This window comes from Malus domestica, chromosome 11, assembly GCF_042453785.1.
Source record: "Malus domestica chromosome 11, GDT2T_hap1".
Taxonomy (NCBI): domain Eukaryota; kingdom Viridiplantae; phylum Streptophyta; class Magnoliopsida; order Rosales; family Rosaceae; genus Malus; species Malus domestica.
The window spans coordinates 33584669-33600467 of record NC_091671.1 but is presented as its reverse complement, the minus strand read 5'-3'; the positions used below and the strand labels follow the sequence as shown (position 1 = coordinate 33600467).

At 37.4% G+C, this 15799-nt stretch overlaps 2 protein-coding genes across 3 annotated transcripts; both read right to left on the bottom strand.

Annotated features, from left to right (window-relative positions):
* Positions 1–1711: 1711 nt before the first annotated feature.
* On the bottom strand, positions 1712–4354 carry LOC103448647 (uncharacterized). Its single transcript, XM_008387912.4, has 3 exons — positions 3851–4354; positions 2421–2626; positions 1712–2216 (listed from the first exon to the last, which is right to left on the bottom strand). Exons 1-3 carry the CDS (start codon positions 3938–3940, stop codon positions 1958–1960), a joined length of 555 nt encoding a protein of 184 aa, XP_008386134.2. The 5' UTR covers positions 3941–4354; the 3' UTR covers positions 1712–1957.
* A 4489-nt stretch (positions 4355–8843) lies between these two features.
* LOC103448648 (COP1-interacting protein 7-like) lies at positions 8844–15170 on the bottom strand. Of its 2 annotated transcripts, XR_011573051.1 has the most exons (10): positions 14690–15170; positions 14399–14581; positions 13984–14090; positions 13608–13642; positions 13450–13502; positions 13193–13345; positions 12689–12957; positions 10713–12370; positions 9151–10389; positions 8844–8929 (listed from the first exon to the last, which is right to left on the bottom strand). XR_011573051.1 is itself a non-coding variant. In XM_017335856.3 (9 exons), exons 1-9 carry the CDS (start codon positions 14746–14748, stop codon positions 9391–9393), a joined length of 3516 nt encoding a protein of 1171 aa, XP_017191345.2. In that variant the 5' UTR covers positions 14749–15170; the 3' UTR covers positions 8948–9390. The 2 variants fall into 2 exon arrangements, 1 of the variants encoding a protein (XP_017191345.2); XM_017335856.3 differs by lacking the exon at positions 8844–8929 and having other exon boundaries at positions 8948–10389.
* Positions 15171–15799: the final 629 nt, after the last annotated feature.

Sequence of the window (15799 nt, the reverse complement as noted above, 5' to 3'; positions counted from 1 at the left end):
AAATGCTGCAAATTATATTGAATTATATTGTATTTCAAGGTGCATCTTGGTTAGTCTCTGGTGTTTGAATGTCAGAAACATTACTGTTTGTGTGAAATCGTAAATACTAATTTAGTACATGAAAATTTAAGAATGTACATGTAAAATTTAAAATACTCATCTTCTAAACTCTAAAAAATTGAAATCAAGCGAACACAAAATTTATAAATTGAGTCATACCTTGGTTGGAAGATTCAAAACTTCAAAATCACCATCCATCAATAAAAAAATTTGTTTTTCTTTATGAGAGCTATTAGAGTTTTAGCCGAAATGAACTTAGGATAAACAAAGAGTGATTGTAGGGTTTAATTATAGTGTTTGAGTTTATTGATAAATTTGAGTTTTATTATTAATTTCATTTTGTACTTAATAGTAATTATGCAATAGGGTACAATAGACAATTAACATTTAAAATTTAAGTTGGGTGTAGAAATAGGTTATATGGGTTTAAATAAAATTTCGGGTAAAGTACAAAAAACTACCTTAACTATTGGTGTCACGACACTTTCATATCTCATATTTTAAAATTAACAATGTCATACCTCATCTTACGAATTTGTGCCAATGTCATACCTCCGTCAAATTTTCTGTTAATTTCTCAGTTAATTGCTGACGTGGCTTGATTCGGGACCCACTTTGTATTAAAAAATTAATAAAAAAAAATTAAAAATTAAAAAAAAATCATTTAATATTTTTAAAATATTAAAATAATAAAGAAAGGTTAAAAAAAACCAAACAAAACTTCCCCCTACGCCCTCTCTCTTCTCCCCCATCTTCATCTCCCTTCATCTTCTTCCTACCTACTGCAACCCAGAAAAAAAAAAAAAACTTTGTCCCTTACCCCCCCCAGGCGCCCTCTCTCTTCTCCCCATCTTCATCTTCTTTCCTCTTCTTCCCCTTATCTGCTGCAACCTAGACCAAAAAAAAAAAAAAAAAAAAAAATTCCCCCCCCCCCCCCGTGTGCCCTCTCTCTCTTCTCCCCCATCTTCATCTCCTTTCCTCTTCTTCCTACCTGCTGCAACCCAAGAAAAAGAAAGAAAAAAAAAATACACAAAACTTTGTCCCTCCCCCCCCCCCCCCACGCCCTCTCTCGTCTCCCCCATCTTCATCTCCCTTCCTTTCTTCCTACCTGCTGCAACCCAGAAAAAAGAAAAAAAACAACTAACGGAGAAATTAACAGAAAAACTGACGGAGGTATGACATTGGCACAAATTTGTAAGATGATGTATGACATTGTTAATTTAAAAAAATAAGGTATGAAAGTGTTGTACACCAATAATTAAGGTAGTTTTTTGTACTTTACCCTAAAATTTCCCTAAAAGAATTAAGATTAAAACCCTCGTGGTACAAACTTTTAGTAGTTTTGCCCAAGTGAGATTTTGCTATTTTTAGGCAAAGATTACTATGTAATAGTTAAGAAACGTATATGTTAGGCTTAATTACATTGCACCAATCTTTAAGTTCAACAGAGTTTAAGTTCACTTTTGTTTTTGACATACCACTCAGTGGGAGGCCTATTGATAAGATTAACGGACGCCATTTGGACAAAACATGAACTTTCTTGAAAGAAAGTCCCTTTAAGTTTTATCATAAATTAAATTGGCAAAATAAGAAGTAACTGTCTTATAAGCACATTCAACGTCCCTTGATTCCCCGATTCACACTCAACAGATTACAAGCAATGATTTTTCTATTATTAATACCATATTTGACAATCAGAGAAAAAAAATTCAACGGTAGTGTAAAAAATATAAAGTACTAATACACACTAAATACAAGCTCAACTGAACCAAACCCTTCAATACATCATTATGAAACTCAAAACATGAAATGTGGGAGTCCAGACATGGTCAAATGATCTAATACAATATAATGACGATTATGTCCATCTATTGCGTTGATTCTGATGACGATGAAATCATTTGAAGGTTCCGAGACCAACTGCAGCCTCTCCCCCGTATGGCTGGAAGCTTTCCCTGGCTCTGGAATAGCAAACATAGTAGAACTCAGAAACAATTGTGGTGAGGAAAATGAAAGCTGCCCCTGCACCGAAAACTCCCTTTCTTAGTTGCTGGCAATCTGGAGGGCTTTCGCTGAAAATGGTCCTGTACTTGGTGTGGTATGCATTCCTCACCGAACCCGCCAACAAGCACACCTCAGCGATTAAGAACAATACCCTGGTATGAGTAACATCAAGAAGTGTAAGTACATCGTATCTATATGACAATCCATTGCAAGATGTGAACCTTAAATTTTGGTGTCGAACTTAAAATCTAAACTTAGCATGCATTTATAAGAAACAAATGTGTTGATCTAATTAAATCGACAAATTATACTCAATCCATTAGGCAACAGTTTTCTCAGTATGTTATAAATCTTACCAGCAGATTATGAAAAGGATAACTGCCAAAGCTCTTGACCCTCCAGGCCTCAATGGCTTCCCGCAACAGAAGCATCGGCTTGCCACCATTATAATGACCTGACCTACCAAGAAGAACAAAAATGCACCAACCCCATAGCCAGTTGCTATGTCTGACTCATAGACACAGTAGTTGTAATTCACGTCAGTATCCTGAACGACCTTTGCCTGCCATTAACAACGCAGATAGACTGTTAGTTAGCAAGGACTACCTCATACATCAGAAACAAATGCACTTCTTTTATGCTATTATGTTGAGAATGAATAAACCAGTTTAGATGTGAATATGATGAATGTAAAACTGGTTTACTTTAAGGTCTCGGTTCGATTACTCAAGGGGTTAAGTGAAATATATAATTGCGTAGTGGGAAGCTATGACAATAGCAAACAAACATTAACTTTTGAGAGAAGTAGATATGTATTATGTACTATATAGTATATAGCAAGAAGCAATTGCTGTCATATAATCGACACTGCCAAGGGGCCCAACCATAAGCAAAACTATATAGTGTATTATTTGGCTCATGTCAAGATTTCAGTTATTTAATTTATGGTGGGGAGGGGAAAGCTCTGTGGAATCTTACTTCCTATGCTGACTGAGGTACGGGGCTAAATCAACAACAAATTATAAGAAGGAAGTTTTTTGGATACAAAATTAATCACAACTCTTTTATTTTTTGTGTGTGATACAATCGATACTGGGGGGACGGGGAATTGAACTAAGGACCTGCGTGTTGCTAGGGTGCATGCTCTTAACCAACCGAGATACAAACCCCATTGCAATTAATCACAACTCTCATGCTCAACCAACAATTCTGAACGAAAGAGGGCGACTTTTGAAGTTCTTTGTAAATAAACTCTCTTATTTGGCTCAAAAATCTCCCAAAACAAGTTGTTTCGTTCAAGAACACCAATTTATTCAATTACATTTGCCTGAATATGTTTCAGCAATCATTACAATTTGCTCCGACAAATTCTCCAAGAAAATCATATACATGAACAGAAGAACAACACTACAAGAAAACAATCAATATCAGTAGATCTGGCCATGGAGTCAAATTATTTGTATCAGCAAGAACACAATTTTATTGCCTATCGCATTTCTGATTGAACCCACATTTTTGGGGCCCGATGTGATCAGAATAACAAAATTAAAATCGAAAAGTATTAGGCCAATCAAATACCAAATGGGTTGCTTTTATTTTCTTTAATCCCCAAGAATTAAAACAGAATGCATCGAGTTTCCTGCATTTTCTCAGCAACCAAACAGAACATAACAGCAAAAGGACAGATATTGCACTAACCCAGAATCAAAATTCAATTGTCTCTACAAACATATCCATTAAAAGACAATTTTCATAGCTTAAGAAAAAGGGGAAAGAGAGAACTTACAGAGCTTCTTCTCTGCTCAGCTGCAACAGCAAGCCCAAAAGCAATGACATTGAGGATGAAGACCGTAATCAGTAGAAGCTTGGATGCCATAGCTTCAAGAACTCACTCACTTACTCCCCAGATCTCTCTCTCTCTCTCTCTCTCTCTCTCTCTCTCTCTCTCTAGTCCACAATTTGTACCCTTTGTCTATCTGTTTCTTCCTCTAAATACAAAATCCAACTCTGAAATGTATTGAATAAGTGAAGAAATATTTAGAAAAAAAAAATAGTGAATAGATTTATTACCATCAGAAAGCTATATGCCACCAGTTGAGTGACTTGAAAATGGGTTTATCACCTGGTTAAATTACCAAAATAGCCATTGTTGGTCAAGGGAATATTGGGAGTTAAATTTCTCTTATGTATTCTATTTTATACTACCAGGAATAACTGTGAAAGGCAGAATCATATTTAGGACTTCAAAAACAAAAATTAAGGTTCTTAATCACTTAAGATGCATACTTCTTATTGATATTGCATTAAAAAAAAACTAATAAATTTATGTGTGTTTGATGAAAGTAGTGGAGGATACAAACAAAATGAAAACATGTTGTTTGAGCTCATACTGAATAGCATATTAGCATATTAGTGTTGTCTAACAAAAAACAGACTTTAAGGTTTTATTTATATTATCAATTATCTATTAGTCCAGTGATACTTCTCTTTCAAATGTTGAAAAATGTTCAAAGTTCGAAGTTTCCACCTCTAATAATTAAAAAATCTCAATTCTTATTGTGAAATTAATGATTTTAATTTGAAATTCTGCATTCACTTTCTCGCTCTATAAATTTTGTAGAGTTTTTATCACATGCAAAGTGAAAAGCTAGAATGCCAGTAATTTTGATAATTGATTTTTTTTTAAAATGAATAAGTTAAACCGATGGTTGTCATTTGAATCTCAGTATGTTACAAATTCAAATTCCCCAAGCTACTTACAATTTTTCAATAAAAAAGGTTCCATCATCAATTAATGCTGGAAAATGATATATAAACACAATGTGCATATGCAGCAAGACTTTCATGTCACAGTTGGACATCCCAAATAATCACTTTTTATATTTAACATACTTTTCTTAATTATGTCTCAAAGAAGCCAAGAAAAGCTTAGCCTTTTATTGGTGGAGGGGTAAATTTGGCATAGATGGATTTAAAGGATCCGTACCACACCAGAAAGCGTTTCATATGAATAATGATGTAATCAATATTGTCGGTGAGGTGTCGGTGAGGGGTTATTTGTGTAGTGGTTGTTGACAGGGGAAGAGAGGAGGGAAATGGACCATCTCCGGATTCATTTCATCAAATTCATTAAATTCATCTATTCGGGTTTTTAAAATTTAATTCAACTGTTAATTTATTATAACTTTTAAATGAGATTTCTGTTTTTAGTTTCCAGTCGTTGCATCAATTTTAAAAATTCGAATTGATGAATTTGGTATAAGAGATTCGGAGAGGATCCTTTTTTGGGAGAGAGACAGAGAGAATCAATGGATGCTTCTTAAGCGTATAAAGGCCAGTAGGCTTTTTCATCAACAAGATAGATCAAATCCAACGGCTGATATTGAGGTATTTTTGGGACTCGTGAAATGCACGAATGAAGGAAGAAGATTTGATCCTTGCTTTCAGTGTTTGCTCGTCTTTCATCGTCTCCTTTCTGGATTTATACCCTACACTACAACCTGTGCTTTATTCTCTGTGCCCTCACCTTATCTTGTTCGTTAGATTTGGCGGTTAACAAGAAACACGAGCATCGTGAGATTGGGCGTTTAATAATCGATAATGGCAGAGTCAAGATTTCATGTGAAGAGAGGCTTCTCACAAATGTAGAAGTATTTATAAAATTACTAACTCAAAACATCATAACATATATCCAAATTTCAAAGTAATCGAAAGTTAAAATTAACATATGCTTCGATAACATGATCTATTCACAATAACCATAATTATCCTCAATGAGTTTTTATATTTTGTAACCGTTGCATGGCGTCATCTATACTATTAGAAGAATTATTAAACTCATTAGAGAGAGAACTAACAAAAAATTTACAAACCTTAACACAAGTGGTAGGATAAAGTAGAAAGGAATCATAGTTTGTAGAGAATAATGAAGCTTTACAAACCATCTTCTTTTAATCTCAGATGGAGAAAGATTAGGCGAGATTAGTTTTTTAGCAATGGTCGTTTGCGAGACACCCACCCTTCCCCGAAAGAGTTGGGACCATTACACCTAGAAACCCCTGCCGGTCCCTTCTCCACTAAATTTATTGATAATAAATGAAAGTAAACGAAAAAGATACAGGCGGAGGGACTATGCCAAGACCCACAAAGACAAATCGATCAACGAAAATGATAAACGATACTAAAGAGAACGAAATGTCACAAGCATGAGCAAATGCTACAAAATCTGGAATTGTAGAACATCAATAATAAACATAACTATATGTCCCAAATGAAGCTGAAACATCAGCAACCTGATTTCCTTCTATAGATATGTGTACATATAAATTGCATTTAACTAAGTTGTCAGAGACAATTCTTTCATCCCACCATCAGAACCATAGAACCTCATTAGGAGCCTTAATTAAAAAAATAGTGAATAACTAACATGGAGTCTATTTCAATCCATAAATATTTTCAATACCCAACCCAAGCTATAATAAGCACGGCCTCAATGAAAGCAAGAATTTCTGCAGCAACTCAACTTACAAATTTTGTGTTTGACGCATAAGCACCGAGCGGCCCACCCTCCGATGAGCAAAAACATCCCTGCAAATCCAGCACATTCATTGGCACAAGACCTATCAATGTTAATCTTGAGCCACTTGGCCATTGACAACCTTTACATGAATGGAATAAAAGATGGAGCCGCAATAGAAAGCGGCAAGATACCCAATATTGAGAAAATAGGCAACATTGAAGAGGAGCTACCACTAAAAAAACACACTAGAGCCGAGTCACGAAACCGAGCTACTAGCCAGCACTTCGCATAATCTAGGAAACCAAAATTGCCCTCAAACCAAATTTTATTGCGAAGAAACCAAGTGCCCAATATAAAAGTACAAGGCACTATAATCCAAAGTTTTCGAGTAGAACCATAAAAAGTTGTAAGAAAAGTTTCAAAAAAAAAAAAAAAAAATTTGTAACACTGATTGAACCACTAAAGAGTGACGACGAAAAAGCTCCAACAATCAAGACCAAAAGAGTCAAAGACCCACAGTCCAAGAACATTCCTAAAAAAAAAAATGTAAAAAAGAGATTCAACAACTGAATTACGAAATGAGCAACAAGAAACCATCGAAATTCCCATCTACCCATGTACTAAACGAATTTTGGCCACTTGGTTTTTGATCATCAGAATAAGAGAATCCTTGTGTACAAACTAGGATATATCATTTTGTATTTCCATAAATAAATCTAAATACAAAGCGATATATTCTCGGTTACACTGTAGAAAAAAAAAAAAAAAAACTTTTAAATTTGATTTGAAGTCTCTCGAAATGAAAACTCTTGCTTTGAGAAACTCCATAAGGACCAGTGCTTATAGCTGCATATGATCAAATTAATCATTTCTGCAACTGCATTACGTAACAGGTAAGTAGGAGGGTTTTGTAGTTAAGTTGGTTAAAACATTCAGCACTTAAAAGTTCCGAATTCAATTCCTCGCTCCCCGTATCACTTACACAAATATAAAAATTTAACAAACCATTAAATTCTGCAGGACAGTGCAGGACTTGCCTGCTGCTGTTGGAGAAGCAGTTGCAAGTTTGATATTTGCTGCCTCAAGATGTGGTGAACTGCCAGAGCTAATTCTGCTGGGTGGCCTGTTCAAAGAGCAATGCGGACGGGAACTCGATATTATCAGCGTCGAATTACTTCCTGGAAATCGTGTGAATTCTCAATTGATGGAGAAACCATGCATAACTCTGATTCCAATGATGTGAAACAAGATTTAATAGGTGATATAATGAAGAACACTAATGTTCAGCTAGCGCTTCAGGATAGCCAAGGCACAACACGCCAAGTGCACGCTAATGCTATTTGTCTCACATTTACATTTACTGATCACATTATTGACGACATTGTTAACAGAACCTCACATCAGAAGTTTAAACCTTGCACAATAAAATTTAGTCCTACTTGTGGTTTGAACCTAATGTAATGTAAATTTGATGAACTTCCTAAAAGTGCTTTTCCTGATGCACGGCACAGAATTATAGCTTTGCAGACAAAGATTTCAAGTATGAGCAGAAAGCTGATGGGATTCAATAACAAATTCAGAAATTCGGAGACAGAGAAGAAGAGTCCCGGGATACGTTGTTCGCTGTCGAAAGGCAAGCTATCACTGGCCACGCCAACGCATTCTCAAAATGGCTCAAACAGCACTGCTGGTTCGGTTGGCTCAACCAAAAACCAAGATACATGCAGTTCAAGATATTGACTCATAGGATAGAAATACAAACCCTAGGACACATGCCATGACTCCTTTACCTAGAAAATGTACAAATGGGGATGCTGTGAACAAAGATCGCTCCAAGATGCTGGTGAAGAGTTGCCATTCTTTCGCTGGTTCGGTTGATGGACATAAAATGCCGCAGGGAATGTCTCCTTGCTCCAGCCATGTCCACCCCAAACTTCTGAAATATGATGATCTAATAGCCAAACTTAAGTGGCTCACGGCAGAGTATAGGCATCGTAATATCTTTTCAGTTTTCTGATGATTTGAGAAGGATGCAGCAATGGGGTTTATGATTTTGTTTAAGAAGAATGATTCTTGCTTAAACTCTTAGGATTCCAACTACTCATTCTTCTATGCACATTTTACTTATACAGACAGGAGAATTCTAATTGGTTTAGTTTCAACAAATGAGTCAGAACTGTCAAGGCCTCCATGACAAATCTAACCAAAAACAGTTCGAACGAAAAAAGAAGAGAAGTCCAACCATATCTACGATGTTGAATCATGTAACTACAGATACGTCTTACGAATTCTTATTCCAAGACCAATTGAGCGGCCATTTTGAACTAGTAGATCGGCAAGCTGAGCCTGTGTGGATCAGTGACATACAAACATTATATACTTGCTGATTAACAAAGGTGCAAAGATGTCTGTTCTTACACAAACAGACAGATGACATGAAATAATATTACAAGAGATGCAGAATATAAGTCGTATTGTCTATCAATTCAAATGCACAAGCTATATCGGATAAACAGATGGCTATCTTTCTATATTCCTTGGATATACAAAAAAAATACATAACTTACGGTGTTCTCCTTGTGTGGCAGCAACACTTGTAGGCCTTATTGTATACGAGAGCGGGAGGCTATTCCACTTGACAGCCATAAGGAATGCATCAGCTGCATTATCAAGCAATTGAATTGGTCGGTCCATCCCTCGGACACGAACAACCCAGAAACCAATGCAAAAATATTACTACATGCTGCACTCAAAAGCTACTACCAATGAATTATCTAAGCTCCACAGTATCAATTGACAGGAGTATTTCAGCTCTTCCGCCCAAACAATAGAAGCTTCTTAAACCCTTTTGCAGCTTTAGAAGAGTTCTCGTCGCTGTTCCACTTCTTCCTGGAGTGGAGTTGTTCCGCGAGTGTTTCATCACTTGGTGGAGTAGAGATTGCTATGTCAGAAATCTCAGAAACTGGTAAATTCTTAGTTCTTGCACCATTTTCTTCAATGTTCACGGCTGAAACAATCGAAGCTTTCTTAGGGGATCCCAGAATAGGAGGAGATACACTCATTTCCGGGATACAATTTCTTTTGCCTTCACTTAGAACTGGAGATTCTTTAGACAACTCTTCAACATCACCTGTGAACTGATTCAGTTGTTGAGCCTTCTCTTCATAAGGTACCGATGAAACCAAATTGGGAGAATACCCGTTGCAGCTTCCGTTCTCCAATGCCTCTCTTTGTACCATCAAATTTCCCTCATTCTTTTCAACAGAAGATGTGCCGTGCAGTTCCTTAGTCTCTTCCAAATGATTGATGGCAGTAGTGGGTTGAGTTACAAGTGCAGCTTCTGACTTAACCGGCAGTGCTTCTGTGGATTCTATGCAAACCTTTTCCTGGATATCAGAGTTAGATGAAATTATTTCATTTGAATTCTTCAGGTTATCTTTTGCATCCGAAGGTTTGGCTTTGTTTGGACTGGGTTTCTTATTCACTGCAGCAGCTGCCTTCTGTGATGATGCAGTTGCAATCACGCCATTTGCCTTGATGCTCTGTTTTTTGGGTTGACCAGAACTTGGCGAAGTTGATAACTTTTCAGCTACTCGCGCAGTTGCAAGGCGTTCGATGGTGGAACTCCGGATGACAGGCTTATCTGATTTCTTAGTCTCATTCTTCGTGTTAGTCATGGAAATTTTGGCAGCTTTATTTTCCACTGGGGCCTTCTTAGACGTTTCTGTATTAGAACCACTCCTTTCAGCAATTCTCTTCTGGCGTTGAATCAGTAACTCCTCCATTCTCTTTCTCCGCTCTTCTTCCTGATATATATTGGAAAAGATAGTCAATAAACCAGCAAAAAGGAGACTGAAGGGAGAGGGAGAGTGTTAATAGCAATGGACAAAAATGAAGTATCAAGACATCTAAGCAAAAAAAAAAATCCATTTGGTTTGGGTAACACAAAACAAAAAGTTCAACTGCATAATGAAGCCACCAAATAATAAATCTCTCACAAATTGACGGGAAAAGGGTCAAAAAATCTTTATAGAAATTAGTAAAAATCAGATACAGTCAGTGAAATGACTATAAAATCTTTAAAAATAGCTTAGAAAACCTTACAAAGGGAGTTTCTTTCAGTGCATACCATTTCAGATTTGCTCTTGTGGACTGTGCTTTTGCTTACAGAAGCAGGTTTCTTGCTTCTTGATATGATATCAGACTTGCTTTTCGCCAAAGATCCATTTACAACTTTAGACCTAGCTTTTTGTCCAGGAATTCCACTACTTTTATCATTCCTGCCCTTACCATCAGAAGGCTGCTTAACTTCAACGGAATCACTCGCTTCAGTGTCGGGATTCTTTTTATTGGCTTCAAATGATGAAGCAATAGTTTCATAATCCATTTCGGGAGTCCATGGTGCCACAGCATGCTCCACAGCTGAACCACGGTCAAGCATCATGTAAAGGTCATCCGGTTCATGGACAACATACGCTTCAGGTTTATCATTTGAAGTTTCTTGCATGCCATATTCATCTTGAGTAGCTCCATTGATCTCTGGGACGAAGCTTATATCTGTCCTGAACTGAGAATCAGATTGATCAACTACTGATCGGTCTCGAACCATGAAAGAGTCATCCCCTAGAACATCTCTCTTATTTCTCTCAGCATGAATTGCGTCAACACCATCAAACAATTTCAGATCATTGTTGACATCCCGATTTGCTGATATATCTGTTTGGTTGTTCATGAACCAATCCCCTTCTTTAGGACATTTGGTGATGTACAATTCATTGACACAATCAGATAAAGTATCATGGGATTTGTTCCCAGATTCTTCAGTTCTCCGTGAAAATAATACATCCTCATATGTGCTATCTCCTTTCATGGTAATCCGGCCAACATTCTCGTCACCTTCGAAGTATTGAACGCGTGTTTTACTCTCATTACTTGAACCCCTCTCTGTCACCACAAAAAATTCACTTGAATCTGCCCGTTGCTTGGTCACTTTTCCTTCACCAGAGTTCTTACTTGAAAAATATTCCTCCTCAAGCTGTACATTGTGTGGTTCTGTGGCAAACGAACTTTCATCCTTGTCCCTCATGAGAAGGTCTTGGAAAGCATTCCAGTTGTCATTTTGTTTTTCCCCCTCGTATGTATTTGCAACACCACCATTTGAATCATCCACAGTGCCACGGAACTTGCCCCCACCTTGTTTCTTGTGGCGGTGTGAGGTTGATTTATGTCTCTTCTCAAATGACCCAACAGCTTCCTCTACCTGCTGTTTAATGGATTTCCCATCAACAAAGCCATCCTCGTCGGATGAATTTCCCTCAGACGCACTTCCTGTTTCTCCATCCCTCATAGAGGTTATGTAATTGATATTTCGGATAACAACCTTTCTCGAGGACTTTCTCCCGTGTCTTTGCTTATGCATCTGATCATCAGGTTCACTCTCGTAACTAGAGCCAGTGTTGTCACCGGATCCATCTTCTTCTGAATTTTCCATTACTTTTTCATGAGAATGTTTCTTTTTATTCCTATAAGATTTACGATTCCTCCGACCATCAGATTCCTGATCAAAAATAGGACCAGATTCCTCCCCATTCGGAGGCCATTTCATATTCCCAGGATAATATGGCGGAACCTGCATACCGGGAAAAGGGTAACCTTGATAGGGGTGCATTTGTGGATATATAGGACCTTGAAAATTGTGCATGTACTGAGGATGGTTTGGCCATGGGTTTGGTACTTGAGCTTTCCCATCTGTTGATGACGTCTTATCCAATGCTGGCAAGTTATTATCTGCACAAGACAAGAGAAGACGTCGTTGGAGACTGAAGCTCAGTTTTTCTCATATTACAGAACAATTTATCTCATACCACAGTAGCTTAACAATGGGTTATACAGTAGCATTTATTTAGGCAAAAATGAACTGACTTCGCACATAAGATTGTACAGATGTGAAATGAAAAAGACATCGGAACATCTATCAATTGTGATTTTAAAACCTGTCACGGTTGAGTTATCTAATATAAAGTTGCAAAAGAAGTTTTTGGGTAAAGTAGATCACAGCCAAATTATAAGTAGAAACTGGAAAGACTCATGGATGTTCAACCGTACCTTGGTTCGCGTCCTGACTTCCATGACTTGTTGACTCTGACACTGATGTGTCGAGTGAGCCATTCTTCCCAACAGAGAGAATACCTTGGTTAACATTTATCATGATATTCTGATTGGGGTCATTATCTTCTCCAGCAAGAATTATTCCAGATGTTCTCAAGTACGGCAGTTGTGGCTGAGCGCATGCCTGCATTGCTGCTATTTCTTCCATCCAAAGCCTATCTTCGTTCTTTTGCTTGTATAAATTTATGAAATTAATGCATGCTTCCCTGAAAAGAAAAAATCAAACACAAATTTTCATCTTTAATAAAGATAACACATGCAGAACCTCTAAATGAGAAAAAAAGAAGAAAGACAGTTTTGAAACAAAAAAATTAAAAATTTATCACATTAATTTTGGAAAGAGGATAAAAGCATTGAAAATCGATTATCCCCAATAAAGCTCCATGTTCGAAAAACTAATGGAATACGGCAACAGGTGCAAGTGAAGTCAACTTTTCATACCTTAAACGTGAAGCTCCAAAAGTATCAGCAAAAGCTAAAAGATCATCTATATAGTCCAGTTCAAATCCAGCAACTAGTGCACGAGCATAAGCCATCGCTTGCTCTTTGCATAGCACTACCTTCCGGGTTTCCAAAACACGTTGAAGACGAATCCTGTTCAATACCAAAAGCTGAACAATTAATGCATGAAATGCAATATGTTGTAACCAAGTAGTTATATAATCACATATGAACTTTTGAAAATCCAGATTACTTACTTGGAGTTCTCTTCTGGCACAGCATCAATGGTTCCATAGGATTCACTGTTTAACTAAAACACCATCACAACACAACAACCGGGTTCATTATAATTGCAAGAGCTTCAAAAGGAAACAAATCGGTACTTTTTCACATATAATTGCCTAATGACACATACCTTGATTGCAGTTGACTTATTTTGATTCCCATCCGCTGTAGACATTTGAGAAACCAAAAGTTAGAATACAAATTTTCTTAACTGTAGCAGTTAAAGTGATAAGGACAGAGGGTGGCCCATGCATTGCATGGTCTGGGTTGGATCAGACGTCCACGCCCTTACTCCTGTCTTGTGAGAGGATCTGTCCTATTTTTACTCACGACCTCTATAGAAAACAGGATTTAATAATTGATTTTGATGCTAGAATAATTCGACAAATTGAGAATGGCGTAGATTCAGTAAATGCAGTCAGCAGGTAATGAATTGAAGAATATACAAATGAATTGAAGAATATACAATAACAGAGTAAATATAATGAAGGATCTCAGAGTTGCACCTTCAGTCAGTTCACTCGATTGAATTGAATTCTCAATTTGCAATATCTCCCTCTCAATGGTCACAAATCTCTCAAGAAGTTCTGGTGTGCTAACAAATCTCACGAACCTGTTGCATTCACACCAATTACTCAATCTGTCAACAGTGAACAACTATTTCGCACTTCACACACGACAAAACCCGCAACACATACAAGCTAAAGACCAGAACTTTACATCAAATCTCATGTACTCTGACCTCTCCAACTCCACTTTGTTCATCTCAATTACAACTATAAGTGTTTCTTTCTATAATTAAATCAATTCTTCATCCAAATTTAGCCCGAACCCAGATCCAAACATGGCCATCAAATTTAGAAATTATCACTCAATTATGCTAGACAATTTAAAAAAAGACATACATTTGCACAGAATTACCTCTGCACAGTGGCTTTGGTGAACCAGGAGGCACCGGAGGCCGAAGGACGAAGAGTGATGGAGTACCCTCCTTTCGAGATCTGATCTTTGGCGCATTTCAAGTGACCAAGAAATGGTTCTAGAAGCCCTGAAGCCAATTTCTCGTTTGCACCTCCACCAGCAGCAAATATCACCAGTTCACATCTTTTAACACAGAAAAAATTAAACTTTAGCAGAAACCCAGATAACGTTTTGTGTTTAATTGCATAAAACAACATCAAACTACACGAAAGATTGTGTCTTTCTATGTACCTTGTTCTGGTTGGAGTGAGTTGAAAGAGAACATGGTCAAGGCGAGTTCTGGAGTCCATTGTGTTCGAGAGAGAGAGTGAGAGAGTTAGGGAATCAAAATGTGAGCTTGGTGGACATGGAAATGGAGATGTTTTGTTTGAATGGGGGTGTACATATGAAGCTTAGAGAGAGAGAGAGAGAGTGCCAGCAGAAGGCGATGAAGCTGAGCACATGTGGTGAGAATTTCTTCAGAGGGTTGGAGAGGAGAAAGAAGCACTTTTAGACTGTTTGTGGAAGTGGATCCCACGTGACTATGCCGACGGTCGACGGAAGCTTATCTCTCTCAAGTCTCTCTCTCTCTCTCTCTCTCTCTCTCACTCTCACACACGCACGCGCGCGCGCGCACACACACACACACATTGTTTTCACAAGAGAGATGAATCTAAGGTGTTCGATCTTTCTTGGACGCACTCCACTTCCCGACAATCTACATCATGGTAATGTTGGATTGTAAGAATTGGGATATTATATTTAGGATTAAGTTCACTTCTACCAAGTAATTTACGCACAATCATTTTCTACATTATTATTTTGCCTAATTTTTTTTTATGGTTTCTTTTGATGATAATACACTTTCAATGTGATCATTGTGATCCAAACTTAAAACTTTCCTTAATCTTACATTAAAACAAAAGCACAAGCGAAGTTAAAATTATCTTTTCAAGAAAGATTGATCGCTGAAACCAAAACATCTATGAGTTGGGGGTGACATAGGATTCGAGGGAGATTGGAGTTTGACAGACATTGAGAGGGTTAAGGCTCAAAGTGAACGAAGTTGCAGTGTGAATCTAAACATTTTATTGAAAAATAGGCTACAAATGCGATTGAATAAGAATAGGTGAAGGAGAAGTCACGCTTAGTTTTTCAGGTATGGCTACTTCCATTTATGTTTGAAATCCTGATGATTCTCGATGATGTACATGATGTTTGAGGCAAAGGTGGATGGCCCCTCGCATAGCTCCCTAGGGGTGAATGCCACTTGGTGTAATGTTAGTCGGGCTCTTGCTGCTTGATGTGCTGCAAGATGAGTTTGAAGTTAGTTTGAAATGTGCCTTTGTCGGGCCTTTGGTG